Source organism: Bison bison, unplaced genomic scaffold (genome assembly GCF_000754665.1).
Source record: "Bison bison bison isolate TAMUID 2011002044 unplaced genomic scaffold, Bison_UMD1.0 scf7180017864471, whole genome shotgun sequence".
Taxonomy (NCBI): Eukaryota; Metazoa; Chordata; class Mammalia; order Artiodactyla; family Bovidae; genus Bison; species Bison bison.
This window is the reverse complement of record NW_011495032.1, coordinates 30,427,464-30,452,786: the sequence shown is the minus strand read 5'-3', so window position 1 is coordinate 30,452,786 and position 25,323 is coordinate 30,427,464. Positions and strand designations below refer to the sequence as shown.

Here is a 25,323-nt window from a genome sequence, read left to right as displayed (position 1 = left end):
TACTATTTCTATTGCATTATTTGGGGCTTCCCTTGTATTTCAGTCAATAAGGAATCTACCTGCAATGCAGGAGACCTAGGTTCGATTCCTGGGTCAGGAAGATCCCCTGGAGAAGGAAATGGCAACCCACTCCAGTATTCTTGCTTGGGAAATCCCATGGACAGGGGAGCCTGGTGGGCTACAGTCCATGGGGTCACCAAAAGAGTCAGACACAACTGAGCGACTAAACCACCATTGCATAATTTCCCTCCCTTCTAGGCTGGGAATCATAGGCTGATAATTTCTACTTTTATCTCCAGCTCCAGTTTTGCTACTGAAACTGAGACCTGTGGATTTAATTGCCTGGTGGCATTTATTTCAACTGTGGTTTTCAACCTAGTCATCCTTTAGACCTGTGAACTGGTTAGCTTCGTTGCACAGCATGTCTACCCTTGTGTAAACCAAATTGCATAAATCAAATTTGGCAAGTCAAGGAATCTAACCCCCACTGGAGTCATACTCTAGGTTTAGGACATTTATTTATTTTTTGTGTGGTCCTGGGTCCCGGGACCCAATAGAGAATTCTGTTACCTGATCTGACTAGAAGCTTTCCTCATTCTTCTGCCAGAATATTGTCACGTCTGCCTTGAACGAACCTTCCATGCAAGGTGCTACATACAAAAACAGGCTGTATGATGGGTTTTATACCTCCTTGCTAACAGATGTCTGAGTCTTGCTTTCATTGTAACGGTATCGCCCTGGAGCAACGTGGGTGGGAATGGAACGTGTAGCTGCTACCTACCTATCATCTTTGAAGTCTAAACTGAAACTGACCACTCTGAGTGGCCAGTCGGCTTGGATCCTTTTCTGCATCCCTGGGCAGCTCCTGTTGTGCCCAATAATCATCCACATGTCTTTAATCTGCCTCCTCCCTGAGGAGTCCTTCTCAGCATATGCCTCCTACTTCAAGGAGAAACTGAAGATTTGAATTCGAATACCTGCAAGCCTGCCTACATCTGTATCTGTCCTTACTGCCTCCCCTCCTGGGCTGGGAAGAAGAGCCCTTTCCCTCATTTAGAGATCCTCCTTCCACATGTGCTCCCGATACTTTTACCCATCTCAGGAACCCCGGCTCTTTGTTCCAGGGCCGATAGAAGAATGTCCTCTTTGATGAAACCTCTGATGCTTCCTGCTTTCCCCATCTGTACTTTGTTAGTTACTCCCCATGGGCTTCCCTGGTGGTAAAGAATCCCAGTGGTAAAGAATCCGCCTGCAATGCAGGAGATGCAAGTTTGATCCCTGGGTTGGGAAGATCTTCTGGAGGAAGAAATGGCAACCCACTCCAGTGTTCTTTCCTGGAGAATTCCATGGACAGAGGAGCCTGGCGGGCTACAGTCCATGGGGTTGCAAAGAGTTGGACACAACTTAGCAACTAAACAATAAGAATTTCTCTCTGTGCCACCACAACACATGTGTGAATCTCTAGAATTGCACTTATTTAGGGGTTAATAGAAGGCAATGGCACCCCACTCCAGTACTCTTGCCTGGAAAATCCCATGGATGGAGGAGCCTGGAAGGCTGCAGTCCATGGGGTTGCTGAGGGTCAGACAAGACTGAGCGACTTCACTTTCACTTTTCACTTTCATGAATTGGAAAAGGAAATGGCAACCCACTCCAATACTCTTGCCTGGAGAATCCCAGGGACGGGGGAGCCTGGTGGGCTGCCGTCTATGGGGTCGCACAGAGTGGGACACAACTGAAGCGACTTAGCAGCAGCAGCAGCAGCAGGAACTTTTGTTCAACAGGCCTTTATCAAAATCCTCTCTCTACCTCTAATTAGGTGCTTGACTGGTTGAGGCAAATAACTTGAACTTTCCTGAGCTTCCATTTCCTAATCTGTAGAATGAACCCAGACTACCTGGGTTCAAGTCTTAGCTTTGTCACTTAGTAGCTATCTGATTGGATTTCCCTGGTGGCTCAGATGGTAAAGAATTAGCCTGCAATGTGAGAGACCTGAATTTGATCCATACTTGGGTCAAGGAGATCCCCTGGAGGAGGGCATGTCAACCCACTCCAGGATTCCTGTCTGGACAATCCCCATGGATAGAGGAGCCTGGCGGGCTACAGTCCATGGGGTGACAAAGAACTGGACACGACTGAGTGACTAAGCACATACACAATAGTAGGGATAGTCCCTACTTCTTAAGGATGCTATTTGCTTAAATGAATAATTCACAGAAAACGTCTAGTGCTGTGTCTAGAATGTAAGTAAGTGCTCAGTTAATGCCAGCTTTTACAATGATTGAATATAAGATAACTCTAAATCTCTTTACCTGACATAAAGACATGTATGATCTCTAGTCCCAGCCTTTCTAGCCCTTCCATCCACTGCCTCCCACCCCTGAGTCTCTTAAGAGCATACTCCTTCCCATCACCCAGTCCTGCCGGGCTGTTTCACACCTCTTGTCTCCCTCTTGCCCTCATTCAAATCCTAAACCCAGTTTAAATGTTCTTTCCTCTCCTGATTCTTCTCTTTCCCTCTGTCACACAGAGTTGTCATTCTCTCCTCTGCATCTTGTACTTGACACTCTGAATACAGGCTATAAATATATTGGCCATGTGTGTAATAGATAAACATTTATTTCTAGGGCAAGAACGCTAGTTGAGTTTTTGGTTTGAACAGTTTAATCTCCTTGGAGCAGAGCTTTGACAGCTGAGATGTGTGTAGAGAGTGAGTGAGTGAGGCAGCCCCAACCCCGTGATCATTGAGGGCTTAGGCTGGTGGCACCTGCCCTCAGAATATGTGCCCATCAGTGGAGCTAAAGCAGTAAAGGTGGCACTGAATGAGGAAAGTGAAAAACTCAGGCGTAGTTTAAGAACCCTTGCAGTGGAGAAGGTCCAGGTCTGTTTGCAGTGAAGGCTGAAGCCCCCTGAAATCATCAATCCAGCCATTGCTCAGGCTTATTATAATTTTACTATAAAGCAGATATTTTTGTGGTGGTGGTCCTTCAACTGACAAGGTTTGATTTTGAGAGGACAGGTAAGTAATAAGGCTATTAGGTACCACACTTCATCCAAGAGGAAAGTGTCTTTTGTGAGACCATTCCCTCCTAGGCTTTCAGCGGACAAGGTAAGATTTTTAAATCAAGAACAGAGCTGGTCGATTTTATCTGGATCATCTCTCACTGACATTAAGTAACTGTGTTCCATTTAGTCCAGTGTCTGTCTGTCTTTGCTCAAATGCTGGGATTTAACTTAATGTTCCTAATTGTGAGGATCAGTTCAAACCTATCAGTTTCCAAGACCAGACATCGTTCTGTTAGAGCTGCCTGCTCCCCCTAATTGCAAGTACGTGACTGGCTTGAATATCCATTTGAAAGAGTGAACAAATGGTTTTGCAGAGCGGAATGAAATCTGTCATTTTAAGCGCTTCCTTGTCTGCCCTGCAGAGTAATAATAATCCTAATTATTTTTAAAGCAGGATTTCATCTGTTTTCCAGTGTACATCCTGCATATTGAATTGAGCTCCAGGATTACCTAGCAGCTAAATTCTATCCTCCAATTCTACAACAATTTTTCTAATGAAATTGTTTTTGGACAATGGTGTTTCCTCTTACCCTCCCCCCTTTCAAAAATATCAAGCATGACAAAGAGGTAGTAAGGAAATCAAACTTTGCCTGAACTCTTCCTAAATTGTGCTTTTAAAAAATATTTTTGTTTCCTAGCCTGAACATGCACATTCCATTTAGCTAGGGGTTTTCCATGTTACACAAATCATTTCCTATCTCTTCATCTTGAGAGGCATTCAAGGCAAGCTCTGCTGGCCTTGCAGAGCTGGAGAATAGCTCACTGATGGGAAAAGCCACTTGTTCAGAGCCATTGGGAGATTTTGAGAACAAATTGTAATTAAACTTAAGATCTCTTGATTCCTCCTCCACTAGTCCACAGCGCCTATTTTAATAAGACCAAGAAGTGTTATGGTTGGAATTGATCTTCTTAAAACTTTGCCATGGTTTTTCATAATAGAGATGGGGGAAAATGCTAGAAGGAAACCTTATACCAAAGCAATCAGTGGTTATTTTACTGTGATTATAGGTGGATTTTTTCCTCCCCTAATCTTTTCTGTTCTGTGAAAGTCGCTCAGTCATGTCCGACTCTTTGCAACCCCATGGACTATACAGTTATGGAATTCTCCAGGCCAGAATACTGGAGTGGGTAGCTTTTCCCTTCTCCAGGGGATCTTCCAAACCCAGGGATTGAACCCAGGTCTCCGACATTGCAGGTGGATTCTTTACCAACTGAACTATTAGGGAAGCCTTCTCCTACTCTTTAGTCTCCAAATTTTTAGTAATGTGATTACATTATTTTTATTAGTTTATAAATTTTAACTGTCACGTAGCTCTGTAGATTCTATTTCAGAAAATTTGTACTAGAAATTAACCTTTTTTTAATATCTCAGAATTATCATTATAAATATGAGTGTTCTAAATCTTGTAACCAATAACTTCAGTGTGGTTTAGCATGGTATGGGAGACTTCTTTCTGTAAGGAAATTACCTTGTACTGCTATACTTTTATTCTTCTTTTTCTGAACATAATATACTTCCACATTTCGAGGTTCAAAAGTACAAAGGACATATACACATGGATAATCTCCTTCCCTTCTCTTCCTCACACCTACCCTGTTCTTCCCATAGGCAACCAAATCACTCCTTCCAGAGATATTTTACATACATGTGTTTTATACAAAAATGGCAATAGGCAATATAGTGTACATGCTGCTCTTAGAAAACATTCCATTTAGATCATAAAACTCTTCCTTGGGCTTTTTAAAAATAGCCATTCCATATTCCACCATGAATTTAACACACCAATTTTCCAACTTCTTTTGATCAGCATTAAGGTTTTCTCAGTCTTTCTAATATGACAGTGATTCTGTGAATAACTTTATACATTATTTCGAATGTAAGTTCTTTGATTCATGAATGGGACTCTCTGTAGGTAACTTCCTAGATGTAATATGTACACCTATGAGTTTTGATAGATGTTGCCAAATCGCTTTGCATCAGGTTGTATGCTGTACTTTAATATCTCCTTGCAGGTCCTTCCTTCCCTTAGTACCAGGATGTCAGCTGTCACCTCTGCTGTCACTGTGCTGCCTCTAGCTGTCCTTCCCCTTTCCTACTTTATTAATTCTAAATATATTGTGAACTTAGAAACAAAGAATCAAACTGATAGAAGTGTGTGGTTCAGAGTCACTGCCAGAGCCCGGTAAAGTACTCATTCACCTGTTCAGCAAATGTTTACTGAACACTTACTATGCTCACCATTCTAGGCGTTAGGACATGTGTTCCGCATCATGAATTTCAGGTGATAAAAGACAGTAAACAAATGTACAAATAAGTGACTTCTAGATAAATGAATTGTCATTGGACTTTAGTTTTGTTTTAGAGTTAAAGACACATGGAAACCCACACACCGGTGTACTGCCTCCTTAAATTATGGGTTCTTCTCCATTGGTAGCCCACTTGCTTTCTATTTGACTGGAGAGGAGAGAGGAACAGAACAGGAACTGGGATCTCCTCTTTTAAAGAGTGATGAACAGACAGTTGGTGGAGTTATTTAAAAAAGAACTGTGAATGTAAACAATGCTAACAAGCACAGAGCAGTGTGTCCCCACATCTGAGTTTTGGCTTGAGATCTACCATGAGCTGACCACAGAGAAGTCATTTAAGTTCTCAGGACTCAATTTTCTATTAAGTTCAGGTAATGGTAGAGAAAGAGGTCCCTTCCTCCAGATGATGAGGGGAACCGTGGCTGACTCATTTCTCACCACCCCCTACCCCTCACTACAGTCTGCATGACATTAACCAGCTGCCCTGTCTGTAGCCAGATTGGTTGGAAAGTGGCTGGGTTCAGCAGGTTTTCTCTAGTACTCCATGTCCCAGAGTTTTAATATGTTAACACGCTGCACTTTGAATCATCAAGAGAAGAATGTGGCATGTGCCATATTTTTTGTTGGACCTCAGAGGATCTTTTCTATATGACTGGTATTCCTTGGGACACAGGTTAAGAAAAAACTGAACTAGATTATCTGTTGTTCAGTTGCTCAGTCGTGTCCAACTCTTTGAGACCCCATGGACTGCAGCATGCCAGGCTTCCCTGTCCCTCACCATCTTCCAGAGTTTGCTCAAACTCATCTCCATTGAGTCAGTGATGCCATCCAACCATATTGTCCTCTATCATCCGCTTCTCTTCCTGCCTTCAGTCTTTCCCAGCATCAGGGTCTTTTCTAATGAGTCAGGTATTCGGATCAGGTGGCCAAAGTATTGGAGCTTCAGCAGCAGTCCTTCCAATGAATATTCAGGGTTGATTTCCTTTAAGATGGACTGGTTTGATCTCCTTGCTGTCCAAGGGACTCTCAAGAGTCTTCTCCAGCACCACAGTTCGAAAACTTCAGTTCTTTGGCACTCAAGTCTATTTTATCTGTACCCATTATTGTTATTCTAAGATTATGTTCTCATCCATTTTACTCTGATCCATTTTCCTCCTTTAACAAAAACTAAAGCCCTCACCACCACCACATCATTCTCCTCTTCTCCAAATTGCTATCATTGGTCACCACATTGCTTTCGCCCCATCACATTATTACCCAGGACTGTTTTTGTGGGGGAACATACCAGGACACCATTTCAGAACCTTTCAGAATTACAGAAACCTGAATGACATTTGAGAATTTTTATTTTCAGAGGTACCTGTCACCAGCATAACAGAAGATATATTATATTAAAATCTACACCAATGATGGTTAGCTTGTTAAAAGCAAATGACAAATATGCTTATTTATAAATACATATGTGTATCTAGCAGATTTGTCATTACTGGTTTATGGATAATTATAACCTGAACTGTGCTGTTTTCTCCAACTCCTCCTGAGTATGAGATGGGGAGGAGACCTGCTTCTGCCTGGCCCTCCTCCTCCTCACCTCTCTCGAACCATGTTGACTGCCGGTCTGTGAAGAGAAAAAGTGTCGCTCAGCCATGTCCCACTTTTTACGACCCCATGTACTGTAGCCTACCAGGTCTCCTCTATCCATGGGATTTTTTAGGTAAAGAGAGAACCAGTTCACAAACTGCAACAAAACCACAGTTGCAGAATGAAGTTCTTACAGCATAAACTATTCTAAAGTTAAAATATCTATGGAAGAAACTGGTGTATTAATATTATTAATATTAACTAGTTAATATTAATAATACTAATATCATTAATAAATATTATTTAGTAAGATACTAACGGGCCAATAGGTTGGAAAAACGAACTGTCAACCCTGTAAAAATTGCTTCTAATCTAAGTGGAGTAGGATCATGGAAAAGAATGCCAACCTAAGCCATTCATTTTTTTTTTTTAAAGTAAGGAATACTGGGCTTATCCTTTTGTACCTATGAGGTGAGTTTTCATATCAGAAACAGCACTCAGGTTTTTGATATTTGTCATAATTTGGTAGGCAAGAAGTAGGACAGTAGCTCTTGGCTCTTAAGTAGAATATATTTAGTGTTCCCTTACAGCTCATGAAATGGTTCTATTAATGAGAAAGAAACTTTCTCTCACATAAACTTGTCACTTAAGAATATCATTGGCTTCCTTCCATAAGTAACTATATATTTTTAGAAAAGCTTTGTAATTACAGTTGAGTTTGAAAGTAGAGTGCTCATACCAGAATAGAGGATGGTTTTGAATTTCGATCACTATATCCCCACTGATTTCCTATTTTGCAAAAATAGCATTTCATACGGAATTTTGAGTCCTCTCCCAAATTCCCTCACCGATGCAAGTGGTTGGTTCTCAAAAAATGAGCATGTGCTTTGCAGCCAAAAACAGCTCAGCATGGCGGGGCTTTATTTGTTCACATACTGAGGCTGCCGGGGTCATAGTATGCTCTGTATTCTCCACACTAGCTAGTAACTTCGGGAAACAGGGCCTTAGACTTTCTTGAGACTAGCTCTGTTTTTGTTTCTAGTGATTTCAGTGTATGAATGCAGATGTCAGTAGCTGCCATCCCATTTGTCTCACTGCTTTTACTGTCTCTGTAGAAGGCTCTTTTTTTTTCCCCACTCGGGCTTAAGTACCACCTGAAGAGAGAAGCCTTTTAAGGCCTGGGAGACTGGCCAGTGCCCTTTGTCCTTCTGTTCACCTACTAAAAGGTAGCATTGTTAACCTAATTCAGCAGGGCCCTGGCTCAGTATAAACACTGCTCAATAGAGCCAGAAAGACTAATTGAATTGTACAATACATCATTCTTCAGCAACAGTTTCAAGTGGATTGTACTTCATTTTCCAAAACACCATCCGTTTTTTCCTCATTTAAAATTTTTAAATATAGCAAATATTTAACCATTATAAACAAAACATTTGAACCCGGTTCTGTCTTTCCCTCCTGAACGGTGAGCTATGTGAGGGCAGGATCCTGCCCATTGTCGTCTCCACTGAGTGGCCAGACACCTGCTCTGGTGTCTGCCATGGATGTACCTGTGTCTCTAGACCTCAAAATGAGGCATTATTTAGCCCCATCAGCTGCTCTTTCCAGTCTGATTACATAGTCCAAGGTTTTGGCTGATTCTCGGTGCTGCTCTGTGAGCACCATCTGCAGAGACTGTTATCTTCTCGACTCTTTAACTGCAGGATCCCAGAGGACCACACAACAGAACAGGCATCTCAAAAATAATTGCTTCTATGATGAAAATGACTTTTATTAGAAAAAAGCATTGATGCCTTTCTTTTGCACCTCTATAATTCCATATTAACTTTATAAAAAAGAACATGGTAATAGTGAATTTAATAAACACATGTTTTAATCAACATATAATAACCATACATTTAGTTACTGGGCTTCCCTAGTAACTCAGCTGGTAAAGAATCCACCTGCAATGCAGGAGACCTGGGTTTGATCCCTGGGCTGGGAAAATTCCTTGGAGAAGGGAAAGGCTACCCACTCCAGTATTCTGGCCTGGAGAATTCCGTGGACTGTAAAGTCCATGGGGTTGCAAAGTGTCAGACACAACTGAGCAACTTTCACTTTCTTAGCACATGTACAGATTGATCGAGTTCATGGTTGTATCTGCTTGTTGTCCTATCCTTACCCACCTAGTGCATTTCTGTTTATCTTTCTAGACCTTGAGCTGGTGTCACCTGCTTTGCCAGGCCTGCCCTGGCTCCTAGCTCCCTTCTGCCAGCATGGTTGATGTCTCCCTCCTTCAAGCTCCCAGTGGACCTCATCCATGTTCCTTTGTGGTGGATGACTGGCTCTGTGCTACATGTATATTTTTGTTTTAATTATTGGTCTGTTATACTCAACATCTGGAGAAGGCAATGGCACCCCACTCTAGTACTCTTGCCTGGAAAATCCCATGGATCGAGGAGCTTGGTAGGCTGCAGTCCATGGGGTCGTGAAGAGTTGGACACAACTGAGCGACTTCACTTTCACTTTTCACTTTCATGCATTGGAAAAGGAAATGGCAACCCACTCCAGTGTTCTTGCCTGGAGAATCCCAGGGACGGGGGAGCCTGGTGGGCTGCCGTCTATGGGGTCACACAGAGTCAGACACTACTGAAGCGACTTAGCAGCAGCATACTCAACAGCGAATCCCAGGAGGTTAGGGAGCATATCCTGTTTATTATTCATCAGTACTCTTCTAGAGTGGGAACAGTGGATTTTCAGTTTTGTTAATGAGCAAAGTTGTTTGTTCTGTTTATGCTGAATTCCAGTCTTACTCCCAGTACTAGAGAGGGTCCAGTGGAAACTTTGTGGAAAGATGCGTGTCCTCGTATCAGTGAATCGGTATGTAAAGATTCCCCCAAACCACCCACGGGGCATGCATTAGTTAAGCTGTAGCTCAGGTGCATTTTGTTTTTTTCTGTTTATCTCTACTGCCAAATGACATTTTAAAATCAGCTTTTATACTCTTGGTGTTTACTGACAGAAGTGGTTATAGAATTGGCTGCATCTATTGGCTAGAGTCAGTGTGCCCAAGTCCATGAGCGTGTGCTAAGTCGCTTCAGTCATTTCTGGCTCTGCGATCCCATGGACTGTAGCCCACCAGGCTCCTCTGTTCGTGGGATTCTCCAGGCAAGAATACTGAAGTGGGTTGCCATGCCCTCCTCCAGGGGATCTTCCCAACCCAGGGATTGAGCCACCAATCTCCTATGTCTCCTGCATTGGCAGGTGGATTCCTTACCGGTAGTGCCACCTGGGAAGCCCCCAGCCCAAGTCTAGACCTTTACTAATAAAAGCAACTCTTTTCTGCTCACTAAAGTGTGCGTTTGAGCTTGTTTTCTATGCACATTGTTCTGTATATAATATCCTTTTTCCCCCCTTTTTGGGAGATATTCTTTCATTCCTTTCGATGTGCATGGTTTACCTATCTTTTTAAAGTAACCTCTGTATAAAAATACTATAGAATATATGTACATATATATGCACATAGCTTTAGTTTTTAAAATCAGCATTGCTGTTAAAAGAGCCTTAATGAATTATTTTTTAAACTTTTTATTTTGAAATAATTGTAGAGTCACAGGAAGTTGTATAGATAATGTAACACAGAGGGGTCCTATGTATCTTTCACCCACTTTGCCCACTGGGTGTATCTTAAATAACTATAATACATTTTTAAAAAACAACAGGAAATTGACATTGGTATACTGAGTCTGTATAGTTCTGTGTCATTTTATCATATGTGTGAAAGTGTTAGTCACTCAGTTGTGTCCAACACCTTGCCACCCCATGTAGCCCACAAGGCTCCTCTGATCATGGGATTCTCCAGGGAATCACACAATCAAAAAACAGAGTTAATATATGTTGTAATTCCTTTCAATGCCCAGGTTGCTTTTACCAATTGAGTTTCTTGGGAGAGAGAAAGAAAAGCCACATTTTATACTTAGTTACACTATGGGCTTTTTCATTTGGCTGTGTTCAGAAAATGATGTCATTTTGGTATTTAAGCTATGGTTCCTAGCTGGGGGAGGTGTGGAGAGCCGGTGATGGCGCCAGCGCTGATGGAGGAAGTTTCTCTCGTAGGTGTCTAAGCAGGCCAAAGAGTTCCTGGAGTACGTGTACGAGGAGCCCCTGATCGACATCCAGCAGCAGAACCCCATGCTGTACGGACACGCCGAGCCGCTGGCCACCGTGGTGCGGCTGCGGCAGCGGCTGAAGTCACTGCGAGCCTATTTGTTCAGCTGCCGGGCGGCGGTGGCCGAGGATCTGCGCCGCAGGTAAGAGTCATAAATGTCAGACAGCTCCGGTTTGTTTTTCTTTCCCGCCCCGGGAGGGTGGTTAGATGATCTCCGAGGGCCTTTACAACGTGGAGTAGCTGGAATTCTGTGGTTCTCCCTCAGGGCTCATCTCTGACTTTTTCCTCTGAGGGCCTCTGTCTGGTTGAGCCAAGCACAATGAAAATAATATCTCAGCGGAACTGAGGGCTTTTAACCCATGCATCGAGTTCCCAAGACAGTGAAGACCTCTCTTTACCTATAGGTTAACTTGAGATAATATTCATGGAAATGTCTTCATTGATTGTAGCATCTTATAGTTTCTCCAATTTCAGTTCCTATTATCGTCAGTGAAAATAAGCATGTTTGAAATATTTCATAGCTCAAAAACCTTTGTTTTCAATGAGAAATTAGTAAGTGGTTATTCAAATCTTATTTTACAGACAGAAACAGACTTGGTAAATGATACAGGCCGTACAGCTGGAATTAAAATACATTAAAAAAAGAAAAACAACCCACCATAAAAAGGCTCAGGATTCTGCCTTTTCATGTTATCATTGGCATAGGCTGCTTTTCCATAGGTTGGTTATGTCCAAGTTTATGGAACACACAAGTCCATACCAAGCTCAGAACCTTAACATAAAATTGAAGTTAAAAAATGTGCCTGCGCTCATCAAATTCCTTTTTTTACAGTTAGGTTTTATTGGCATTTAAATTCTCACCCTTGGTATACACAAACTAGCTTATACTTGAAATAATTGTTGTTGGTGTTCATAAGTACCTAAACATATCTTTTAATTTTTTTTTTTTAATGGCAACTTGAAGGCATACATTAGTCATGGTTTTTGGAGGCAAGCGTATGTGAATGAGAAGCTTCAGAAAGTGATCGTTTGCTATTTGAAATCCAATTAATATCCGAAGAACCCCAGGCCTCTGAAGAAGATGTTTTGAAAAGAACTAAATGTAGATAGTAAAGGATATGTAATATCTAGACAAGCTCTCATAAAAGTAATAATGAAAAGGTAGCTGCCGTAGAGCGAAATGCCTCATAGTGGTAGCCATTCTTTCACCTGGTTGTTTTTCAGAAAACGCTAGAAAGTAGTCAAGATTTACTCTTGTAAAGTCTAGGCAAATCTTAATTTTAAAAGATTGGAGCTTTGTCTGAAAGGCAGTAAAATTATGTGTTTCCAACAAATTTACCAACCAAGCTAGATACAAGAATTTTGACATTCGAAGTATGTTTGTTCTATTACTCTCAGTACCTTTTGGCTTTGCTCAAAGCTGGTTTTTCTTTGTGCTTTTATTTTTAATTTTTTAATTTAAATTTAATTTTTTATTTTAATGTTAAAATCTACACACAGAAATCTTGTTGAATACCTTTATGTTGTAATGTTTTGCTTTGGTTAAATATGCCAAATCTGGGCATGCATTTAGAAATTAAATAGGAGATCCTCTCTCCATATGGATGACTAAGCATACCTATGCTGTTCCAGCAGTTTGGTGGCTTACCACCATGTACTACTACGCCTTATGGCCAGACCACCAGGAAAGGAATGGAAGTTCTAGAGAGAAGGCAGTCCTGGGGCTGTGAGAGTGAAAATAGGAGTCTTTTTTTACCCCCCTTCATTTCTCTTTCCTGGACTTGTTCATGACCATTATTCAGTGTAGGGCCTGGGAGACGGTGTGTGTTTAGTAGGTACTGAATGGATGGATGTAAGGAGGGATGGGTGATGAATGGATGTCTGTTACAGTGTCTCTTTAGACCACTGAGCTGTGGCTGGTAGCCCAATTCGGAGGAAGGAGTCATCTTCAGATTCTTCTTTTTCTCACTTCCCTGTCAGTTAGTACAGTGTTTGAACCTTCTGAAACCTTTAGAAATTGTTGTTGAATAAATGAACAGACCAAATCAGCACAAAAAAGATTTGGTTGGTTCTGTTTCTCAGACAGCTCTCAAATCTTTCCTTTGCTTTTCACTTCCAGTGCACTCCCCTGGTTCAGTCTCAGGACCATTACAGCATCCTTCTAACTAGTCCGTCACACTTGGGTTTCTTTCCTTTCCAACTGAACCTTCACATCAGACAAATTATTAAAGTGCAAGTATGGAATTAAAGATCTGCCCCAATCTAACCCAGTATTTTGTTCTACTCTCTCAAACACAAATAATCATTTAATTCTCCCTTCAGTACATTCTGTTGTGGAAATTAAATGGGTTTTTACAACTGAAGGGCTTACAGTAGTGCCTGTACACAGTAAATAATAAATACTATTATTATTAATACTGCTTCTTACCCTAGATTGTTCTTGTCTCTAGCTTTAAAAATCCTTGTTAAAAGAGTCCACTTAAAAGCCACCCCTGATGCTCTGTAACTGGAATCGGGCCCCTTCTTCTGCTACTTACTGTGTCTGGAGAGGGGTGAGCAAGAGGAAGTGGGTTGGAGAGCTAGTCTGGCACAGGGCCTGTGGTTTCTGGGTATGCGGTGCATACTTATCTGTGCATTTGTTGCATAAAAATGGGTGGAGCAAGAGGCTCCCTAAGACTTCCTAAGAGCAAAGAATAAGACGATGATTCCAACAGAGCTCTAGAAGAGGTGCTATAATTTTTTTGTTGTTGTCTTAGTTTCTGTATATTTATATAATCTCTGAGGTTACCAAGCTCTCCAACCTGGCACAGAGAAAAGTACACCAGTAGCAAGCAGGACTCATAGCTTTGGGAGGGGGGAGTTAAGAGCTTTTTTGGATTTATTTTAAAATATGACTGTTTAGTGAAATACGTCTAAGGTTTTCTGGGATGTCGATACTTCTTACAGCTGGACCATGCGTATTCATTCTGCCTTCTTCAGTGTCTATAAAAATAACCATTTAACAGAGGAGATTGCCCCCCTCATGCTAAAATGACTGTCACCAGAAGCCATCTCTTACCTGTCTTTCACTTTTATACAGAATCTGACTTTTTAAAAACAAAATCAGTCACCAGTACCTTCAGTGACAATAAGCTTGTTCAAAAGCAGGATACTGAAGGTTTCCTTCGTTTCACCTGGGGTACCACCTCTAGAGTGGGGTTGGGGGGGAGTTTAGACAGTGAGAAGGACCTGCTGGGCACAACTAACCATATAGATCCTTGATAGAAACTAAAAGAGGGGGGAGTTGATGAGCAACAAGGGAACCAAAATAGAGCAAGGGAATCCAGTTCTTATCTAGTCGTAAAAGGCATTCTCTCCCTGCCTGGGTTTTACCTCCATATAAAAGTTGCCATTAATCTCCAGCAAGTAGGCCCAACATGCTGAAGACCTGTCAGTGCTGTATAAACAGAATAAAGCAAACTGTTAATATTGCTGTCGTGAGGAACCTGGAAACAGACTGATTAATCGTATGGGCGCTAGACCGCCAGGGAGCCAACTTTGGTCATCGCCTTATTAGGGAAGTCGCAGTTGGCTTTTAGGCCTGTCATTACGATGACCGTTGGGTTTTTATCCTCACTGTTTTTGTTATTGTTGTGAAACGAACGCCTTGTTCTTGAACCCAAACTGCAAATCTTGACTGGCAGGGGTGATTAGTTTAGAAAAAGTCAGTGTCTTCCATGAAGTCTAAAATGTTTATAGTGCTGACAATTCACGGCCTCTGAGGACTCCCAGATGGCGACCCTGCTGGATCAGTTCAAGGTCTAGTTAACTTTTCACAAGAAGAATTATTTACAGTGTCCACATGTGGAGGTGCGTGAAGTACTCTGTGGAAAATCTTCGCACTGTCAGGATACATCCGGATGAGCAGCCGTTAAGGACATGTTCAGGAGAGACCCCAGGAAGAGCTGGGAAGGGCCTCCGGTCTGCATGCCGCGCTGAACACAGGAACGGTGGGATCCAAGCATAAATCAGAAGTCATAAATGGTCACCTCGGGACCAGGTTTGCCCTTAGACGTGTTTTGTTTGGCCTTTCAGGGATTGCCCCACCAGGTTTTAAAGTTGCAAAATAGTAGCAAATGTCTGACCGACTCAGTAGACATGAATTTGAGCAAACTCTGGGAGATAGTGAAGAAGAGCAAAGTCTGGTGTGCTGCAATCCATGGGGTCGCAAAGAGTGGGACATGAGTTAGAGACTGAACAACAACAGCCAAAGCGAACCTTTAAATAATCAGGCCTCTTCATGCTCTCACAAAATAAAGCTCTCTGGTTTCTGTTAGGAAATCAGAAGCTCTGAGTACACAAGTCTTCCCTCATTCCTGGATGTAGCAATCAGCATTACGTATTAGACTCTCCACTTTGCCATAGTCTCTGCCCCTCCTGTTATCTCCCCAAACCCACTGACAATCGGTACATAATATGTTGCTGCCCTGCGTTTCTCATCCTCAGCCCATTTCACTTATTTGTGATGGTGAGATAATCATGATTTTATCAGTTAAAAAGTACTTTCCCATAAATATACTCTTTGGTCCTTACAACAGCCCTTCAAATGGGTAAGACATGGTATTTAGAAAGAATGGAAGGAACTATGACTCTGAGATGCTACGTGACTTGCCTGAGGTGACAGAGCTGGCAAGGAGCAGAGTTCACACTTGGAACCAGGCTTTCTGATGCTCAAATTGCTGCTGCTTTCCCAGGGGCATTTGCTGGTGGCAGTGATGTCCAGAAGTTTCTAGACTCTTCAGAGGAAGGAACCCCTTTTATTTCTCCTGAAGGCCTTCATTGAGGTTGTGTAGGAGAGTGTGAAGACAGCGAGGTGGCAGACAGTAATGTCTCTTGTGTGGGAAGGTACGGTTGCCGTACTCACTGCCAGCGCTGGGCTTGGAGAGCAAGGCATGACTATTGGCTTAGTGCTAATGAGCACATTTTCCTCTCAGTTTGTGTTTCCCAGACCTTTCTGTTGCATAGTCCTGTAAATGTAGAGGTGTCTCTAGGGTTATCTTATCCATGTCTAAAATAAATATTACGATCTCTTTCTCACCATCATTTCATAAAAGAACGTAATAATGCAAAGAAAAAAAAAAGTGAACAGCAATCAAACAGCTTTTTAAAGTCAAATAGATTTAAAATTCAATCTACTATTCTTTTTTTTTGTCTCATTTTGCCTTGGATTGCTGAAAAACATTGCCAGAGCAATACCAGTTGTTTGGACTAGCTTTTCAGAAATCCTGAATTAAGTCGTATTTTTTCTTCTGAATGCTGAAGTGAAATTATCCAGTCCAAAGAAAGATATTACAGAAATCAATTGGTGGATGCCTGAGTGTTTCCCATTCTCTGTCATTAACAGATGATTGGGGTTTTGGGTGCCTGGTGAATGCAAAGTTCCTATTGTGATAAATATTTAAAACTAGTTTCTCTCCAATACTACTTGAAGCCAGTAGGCAATGTTATGCCTGCCTTCCCAGTTACTTAGAGCACAATTGTGATGGTTCTGGGGCAACAGGTAGTCCTACTTGTTTGTTAAGGTTAGTTCTTTGCTTAGACCATTCTAAACAATTTGACAGCTTAATTTAGGATAAGTCACCTTTTGCTGTCTTCAGTCTCACATTTTATTTGAAATTATATCCAGAATTAGTTATCACTGAAATACCAGCTTTATTGAACAGTGAGAAATTTCTATCATAAAAACCGGCATTTTTATTGACTTTGTCTAGCCTGCTGAGTGCCAGAAAAATATGAGCGAATGTGTATGTGTGTCTATCCTGTCAGACTGTCCTTGCCTCCTCTTCCTTCCAGCAAAATTCAGCAGCTTGCTCAGTTGCTCTTGCTTCAGTTGCTCTTAGCAACAGTCCCCAGAAATGTCATTTAATAAACCAGATTTCCTTTCCCAATTCTTTGCTCCTTACCCCCAGGGAAAGCTGTCTGTCTGACTACTGAGTTCACTAGACAGGAAGCTTAGTCCAAAGGTTGAAACATCCTTTGGGTGTCCACTAGCATCTCAAACTTAATATGGTCAAAACTGAGACAGTAGCCCCTCCCCTACTCCTATTGCAAACTGCTCCTGCTGCAGGGCCCCCCATCTGCCTTACTGGCACCTCCACCCATCCAGTTGTTCAGGCCAAACACCTTTCCCTCAGTTCTGAATCCAACCTACCAGCAAATCCTATCAGCGTCACCTTCAAAATGTATCCACTCAAATTGAAATCGTCATAAAACCATCACTTCCCCTGCTACCCTCAAGGTCCAAGCCACTGTCACTGTCCCCTGGATTATCGCGGTAACTGGTCTCCCCCTTCAGTCTGTTCTTAAGACTACAGTTAGAGTTAATGTGTACATTAGATGATGTCACCCCTGACTCAGACTACCTGATAGCTTCACCTCTCTTCACCCAAGTAAAAGCCAAGGACGAATATGGCTGGTTCCCCATCCCCTCTCTGCCCTCATCTCCCTATATGTGCCCCCTCCTTTACTCTGTTCCAGCCAGACCAGCCTTGTTTAGTCCTTGAGCACAGCACACAGGCTCCCACGTGAGTTTCTGTGCTTGTTTTCTTCTTCCCCAAGTAAACCGCATAGCTGGCTTCCTTATCTCCCTTAGATCCATATGCAGTCATCATGTTCATGAGGCATCCTTGACCACTTTATTTGAAATTGCACCCAGTGCCCTCCCTGACACACGCACTTCATCTTTTTAGTCTCTGCTTATTACCACGTAATGTAGTGTTTTATATTGTCTGTCTCCCTCTCTGGTGCCACACATATGGCTGTGGAGGTCATGCTTTTCTCAGCCTGTATAGCCGTGCCCAGAGACCCTGTGCTCTCCACACTAGATGTAAGCTACGAAAGGTCATGGCTTTTTATCTGTTTTGTGGTCTTAGGCCCTGCTGTATCTTCAGAGCCTTGAACCACGCTGTGTGTGTGTGACTGTGTGTGTTAGTCACCCAGGCATGTCTGGCTCTTTGCGACCCCATGAACTATAGTCTGCCAGGCTCCTCTGTCCATGGAATTTTCCATGCAAGAATACTGGAGTGGGTTGTCATTTCCTACTCCAGGTGATTTTCCCAACCCAGGGATCAAACCCAAGTCTCCTGCTTGGCAGGTAGATTCTTTACCACTGAGCCAAGGCTTCCCAGGTGGTATCAGTGGCAAAAAATCTGCCTGCAGATGCAGAGATGCCAGAGACCTGGGTTCAGTCCCTGGGTCAGGAAGATCCCTTGGGGAAGGAAATGGCTACCCACTCCAGTATTCTTGCTTAGAAAATTCCATGGACAGAGGAGCCTAGTGGGCTAGAGGCCATGGGGGCGTAAAAAGTTGGACATGACTTAGCGACTAAAACCACCAACAGCAACCAATGTACATACTACTTTTAACCCAATCATTTTGCTTGGTATATTGTGAACATCTTTTTATGCCAGTAAATATTTGTCTAAAGCATCATGAATCACTGAGTGAAAATGGTATTTTGATACGTGGACATTCTGATGCACCCTCAATCTTAGAAGTATGTGAGGATATTATTCAGTGTACCCGACAAAAGACTGCATGAGCTGAAAGAGATCATTTCATAGCAACAACTCCTCATCTCCCTACCTCCCAGTAAGTCAGACATATTAGATAGAGGGATTATCTGTTACAGAGAGAAAAGATTGCATGCTCTTGTGACTTGAATACATTTAATGTCTCTTCTGGCAGCCTCGTTATTAAAACATAGTCTACACAGACTTGACTTGCTGTGTCTCTGAACTGAAAATGAGGAGTGTCTATAGCCAAAATCTAAGATCCAAACGTGCAACCAATCATTAGCCAAAATCTGGTTAATACTGAATTTTAGAAGGATGGGCCCATTTTAGCCACAATATTATCACTAAATTAGTCTCATTAAAGACCAGAGATTGTTAGCACTTCAAATTTATAAATAACACTTCTTTAAGCCCAGTAAATGAACACAGCTCTTTATGTTCTCTGTAAGATTTAATATTGGCTAGACTTTGTGGCTAGTTTTTGAGTTAGCTAGTTAAAAGTGTCTTTGGGGCTTTCCTCTCAACAGATTAGCTATGTGAATCTATCGAGACTCAAAACCTACTAAAACACAAAATGTTATTTTGATAGTTTTTGAAAGCAGCCATTCTCAGTCTCCTTCAAGAATCCCTTTTCCCTTGAATGACTCGAAGAACCAAGGTTTTCAAGTCAGCTAAGCCCCTCATCTCCTGAGCCCCTCCCCTCCCCTCATTTTTCTCCAGAGATCTCATTCAGCAAATCATGTATATATGTGCTAGTATCAGCACTCTAAAAAGGAGCTACAGACTGTCTGCAAAACCATCATTCAAAACTAAGACATTAATAAACTTTGAAAAAGGAGCTCTGGCAAGTTATATATTAATTTTACTATAATGTACGCAGAACTTTTTATTTATTGAGAAATCCATAGCAAGTTAAAAAGTGATTTTATCTTATTCTGAGATTAAGTGAAATCTGTAGATTATAAAAAATCATTTTCTAAGAGATGACAAAAAAATAAAACTCATGGCAGAAAAAGTGTTATATTCTTGGAATTGTGGCATAACATAGGGATTTGAGTTAGGATCTATAATGTGATATAATTTGTCACTTTTATAATCAGACCCCGGAATAATAACAACCCAAATTACTTCCCAAGTATTTCTACTCCAGGGTTTAGATTGAAGAAACTTAGGCACAGTTTCTGAATGAACATGTAAAAGAGACCCTTTTTTCCCATACCTGTCTGCCAAGATATAATATCTGATGCAATCTTGCTATTTTTTCAACCAATGAGATTAGCAAAATGAAGTATCTAGAGAAATGATTGAAGCTTGTTTCTTCTACCTGGATGGCTATCGCAATATCTGCCTTTGATTTAAAATTGTTCTTCCATTAGCTAGGAGCATGGCTGGACATAAGAGTCCTGTCCATATCCAGTCTAATGTAACTATTTTGGGAACATTTGTAGCTCATATCAAGAACACCAAATTGCATCTCCCTGGGAACATTTCACCGTGCTTTTTGCTGATTTTGGTGTGGGTACTTGTGCCCTCCAAAGGAAAAATACTGCAACCCTTTCCATTCCATACAAATTACCTCACCTGGAGCACTGACTCTTGGAAAACACAGTAATACTTCATGAATGAATGGTTTTCCTTTCTAAATTACTTCTTATGCACTTCTACACATAATCTTCGTTTAGATCTTTATGGTTTAGAATCAGAATTGGAGATTTTCCCTTGGTGGTGTTGTCTTTTTTATTGTGTATATCTGTGTGTGTGTGTGTGTGTTTAAGAGAGAGAGAGTGATGGAGAGACAGACAGAGATACATGTGGAAGAAGGGAGGGAGATGAGTCTGTTTTTTACTTATTTATTTTTAAAATATTTATTTATTTGGCTGCTCTGGGTCTTAGCTGTGGCATGTGGAATCTACTTCCTTGACTAGGGCTCAAACCCAGGCCCTTATATTGGGAAAGTGGAGTCTTAGCCATTGGACCACCAGGGAAGTTCTAACTTATTTATTTTTAACTGGAGGATAATTGTCTTACATTATTGTGTTGGTTTCTGCCATATAGCAACATGAATCAGCCATAGGTAAACATATGTCCCCTCCCTCTTGGACCTCCCACTCACCTGCCACCCCATCCCACCCCTCTAGGTTGTCACAGAGTGCCAGTTTTGAGCTCCCTGCATTATACAGCAAATTTTCACTGGCTATCTGATTTTATATGTGGTAATGTATATGTTTCAATGCTGCTGTCTCCATTCATCTCACCTGCTCCTTCCCCTCACCCTGTGTGAGATGAGTCTTTAAAGCATATCTGTTACATGTGTTAAGATATTTTCATTTTAATCATTGGGTTTTTAATGCCAGTTATGCAGCTCAAAGAACTGAGCTTTAGGGATATGGCGATATTACTAAATCTATTAAATCCTGCAAAGGGTGTGCCTACTCCAGGGCCTGACTTAGTCCCTTTTCTTTCATGAGCATCAGGGCTCAGTGGAAACTGAGTTTAAGTCCTCAGAAATTAGTCAGGTTAAATGAGTCTTGATGTGTTTGACTCAGTGTCCTGGTACAAAATAGAAGAGGACTCCCAACTTGTTTTATATAGACTGCCTTTGATTTCATAGGCCATTATTTCTGCATTTTTAACCCCAAGTGCCACCTATATAATATAAGAGATCTGAATCATTCATGACCTTTTTTCCCTTTTAATCTTTTCTCACTTTTCTCATCGGAACGATCTGTAAGTGAAGCCTGACTTACCTGCTCAGTATGTCAGGAAATTCTAAAGGTGATAAAATAGAAGTAGTTGGCACGAGAAACAGTTGGGCTGGTTGGTTTTCATTATCCTTCAGCAGGTTTCTTCATTGTCCTTTGGTATCAGAGAACTTTACAGTGCCACCTGCCAGTGATGCAGTTTTCCCTCAGCCGGTGAGTGAGGCGTGGCGTTGACTCTCCTTATGGTGTTTGTCCTCTGGCTCTGGTGTCAGGACCATTACATTGGCATGAGCAGGGCTGTCCTCATGCTTAGCCTGCTGGTGAAATGCTGTCTGACCTGATGATGACTAGGCCTGCAGTACAGCGAGATCACTTTGCACAGAAAACCCTAAACACAGCTTCCTCACCAGAAAGCAAAGGCAGCACCCTCCTGCAGCAAAGAGGCCGTTTACCAAAGCACTGCCAAGTCAGACAGCCTTCAGTTGATTTGTAGCTTTCCGTTCCTAGGATGTTGAAGTCTGAAGGGAACATTGGGGAAATTAGTAATTATGTTTTACATAAAGTCTTAGTAGAAACTTGAAGCATTTCAGTAAAGAAAAGAGTGTGTGTATGTACATGCACCCTCACACATGGCGAACATTCATTTGCAAGAGCTCCTAGTGGGGTCCATGTCCCATTTCCTCTAGGCCTTTCCAGGCTCAGGCTCTGTCATCTTTCCCACTTTTCTTTCCGTAGCTCCTGATTCTGCACTGGCTTCTTCAATATTAGCACGTGAATATGCCCAAGTGGCTTCCATCTCTAAGAAAAGAATCCTTTCTTAGTCCTGCATCCTTCTGTAGCTATGGCCCAGTTTCTCTCCTTTAAAGTGAGTTTCTTAAAAGAGTAATCCACAGCCCTTCGCCCCTCTGCAGTCTGGTGTCCTTCTTCCTCCCGAGGTCACTAATGAATTCCATTTTGCCAAATCCAGCAGGCACTTTTCAGGCCTTGTGAGTGTCTTTCCCGGGTTATTTGACCTCTCCGGGCCTCTGATGCCGTTGACCTTTTTTGTCCTTAAAATTCTCTCTCCTCCTTTGGCTTCCTGGATGTTGGCTCTTCTGCCTTTTCTCCTATCAGACTGCTCCTTTGCAGCTTTCTTCCTGCAGCGGTTCTTGGAACTGCTCTGCCGGCATGCAGTCTTTTCTGTTGCTCTAGTGTGTGCTGTCCTGGGTTGCTCCTCATTTTCATGTCTTCACCTGTAGGCGCACAGCTCTCCTCTCTGAATACGTGGATGACTCCACTTGGACATTCCACAGACAGTTCCAGACCTCTTCCCCGACAACTGAGCTTCCCTTTCTCCTCATGGGCAACTCCTCTTCCGTAGCCCCTGTGTCAGTGAATGGAATTTGCATTTACCACGAGCAGTGCCAGGCTCCTTCCTGGCTTCTGTTTCCTGGTAGTCTTCATGGCACGTGGATGGTACTGCAGAAATCTGTCTGTGGTAGGCTCCCTTTCTCTCCAACCCAAGGGCAACCATCTAAATTCTGTTCAGGGTCCCATCATTTCTCAGCTAGTTTACCCCAAAATTGTCCCATCTCTTTAGTCTATCTCCCCTTCTGCTGTCAATGAACTTTTATATGCACAAAGAATGAGTTTGAGCAAACTCCAGGAGATAGTGAAGGACAGGGAAGGCTGGTGTGCTGCAGTCCATGGGGTCGGATGCAACTTAGTGCCACCAGCAACAAGGCAGGCACAAATCTAATGCTGTCTTCCTCTTGCTTGAGGCTCTCCTGTGGCACTCATCTCTCTGAGGGTAGGCTGTTCTCCAGGCATCTAAGCTCTCTCATGTCCGGCGACACACTTTCCAAGCTCACACCTTGCAGTACCCTGGTTCCCAGCATGGGTACATACACACATGTACACATACAGAGCTTGTTCCCTGAAAGAATTATGCTTGTCCTGGCCTCTCTGCTCTTACCCACGCTGCCCCCTCTACCTGGAATACCTGCCCTTCCACTCCTTCATGTGGGTTCTGACGTGTTGGTTCTGAGGCTTTTCCTGAACAGGCTTCCTGCAGGCTCCCTCACCCATGCACTCCATGATAGAGCTGGAGTTACTTGCTTACTTGTCTGTTTATCTCACTTATTTATAGGTATTAGGGGGAAGAAACTGTCTTCTCCAAATTTCCTGTCCCATGTGTACCAGCACCTGCTTATTACAGTGAAAATGTGTGCTGACTTTAGATTCTTCACCATGGTGGCAAGTCACAGAGGTCACAGGACTGAACTTCATTTGCATTGAATTCTTGCGCCATATGGTGATCACAAGTTGTTTTCTGACCAAAAAACTTCAATAACCATTCATTCTTTATTAAGCACACAAATAGTTAAATTATAAAATCAGTGCTGCCATGGCTCTCAAGGAGGTGCCAAACTTTGCCTCCTACACGTGAGCAGCTTCCCTGGCTTTCCCTGAAGTGGCTGTGTGCCCTGCAGAGCCCTGTAATGGTCCCCAAGCACACCTCAGGCCTGCGACTTCTCCACCAGCTCTGCCATAACTTACCCTGGAAGGCCCCACTTGTTCCATCCATTCCCTAAAGAGCTCCCACAAGCTGGGCCACCTTGTACACCGAAGCCGCCATGGGGGGAAGCCCTTGGCATCCCCCAAACAGGAAGTTTCCCTTGCCTTTCCTGGGCTTGGATTTCATGTGCTTATTTGCCCTGCACTTCCCCTGTGGACATCAGCCTAAAGAAAATATTCCAGGAAAGACAAACACTGTGTGATATCACTTATGTGTGGAATCTAAAAAATACAGCAAACTAGTGAATATAACAAAGAAGCAGCAGACCCGCAGATATAGAGAACGAACTCATGGTTACCATTTCGGGAGGGGGGCAACAATATTGGAGAATGGGAGATACAAACTATCAGATGTAAGACAGGCTCCAGGATGTATTGTACAACATGGGGAATATAGCCAGTATTTTGCAATAACTGTATCGTTCCAATTTTAGTATATGTGCCGCCAAAGCAAGCACTGCAATAACTGTAAATGGAAGGTAAGCTTTACAAACTGAATAAAAATTTTAAAAAAGAAGATATTCAGAGAATGCTCTTACCAGTTCAGTCTGCCTTAAAGACACGAGCAATGAGAAAGAGGAACAAGCTGATGGGGTTACCTGAGCCCACCTTTGAAACCCTTTTCCCCTCTAAGCAGAAAAGCAAGTCCCTCCCTTTAAATAAATCTTTTTCTTCTTTTATGTACATTAAAAAGTGTTTATTTACATTAAAGAGACATATTTAAATGCCACGCTATCTTCCCTCTCAGGAAATTTATTCTCATATTTGACTTCAATGCTTTCTTGATATAATTTCCATCCTCATGGAGAAGAAAAGCTGACTGGCATTATCTGTCTTAAAAGTCTATATTTTTTATGGCCACCACTAAATCTCTTGGACACAACATCTCCTCCAAACACAATATACACAGTATGTGTATATTGCATTTTCCAGTTCTTTGTGTCATTCGGACCGAACTCTTGTAAATTATTAGTATTAGACACTGAAGAGTGCCAAAGAGGAGACAGAAAATATGGTGCTTCTGGAAGGGCTGAGAATTTCTTCCAGAGGGAAAGAGAAAATAAATATGTGAAATATATTTACACACAGAAACAACACATAGCTGACTTTAGCTGTATATAGATCATGGTCACACGCTAGTAAAGTAATGCTCAAAATTCTCCAAGCCAGGCTTCAGCAATACGTGAACTGTGAACTTCCTGATGTTCAAGCTGGTTTTAGAAAAGGCAGAGGAACCAGAGATCAAATTGCCAACATCCGCTGGATCATGGAAAAAGCAAGAGAGTTCCAGAAAAACAGCTATTTCTGCTTTATTGACTATGCCAAAGCCTTTGACTGTGTGGATCACAATAAACTGTGGAAAATTCTTCAAGAGATGGGAATACCAGATGCCTCTTGAGAAATATGTATG

At 42.2% G+C, this 25,323-nt stretch overlaps 1 protein-coding gene across 4 annotated transcripts in view; it reads left to right on the top strand.

The window, feature by feature from the left end:
* PLEKHM3 (pleckstrin homology domain containing, family M, member 3) overlaps positions 1 to 25,323 on the top strand; it is a 224,568-nt gene that overhangs the window by 85,770 nt on the left and 113,475 nt on the right. For all 4 annotated transcript variants that reach the window (XM_010861065.1, XM_010861067.1, XM_010861069.1 and 1 more), the window contains exon 5: positions 11,050 to 11,243. In XM_010861065.1, the coding sequence (XP_010859367.1) occupies positions 11,050 to 11,243 (194 nt within the window). The remainder of the gene's footprint in view (positions 1 to 11,049; positions 11,244 to 25,323) is intronic.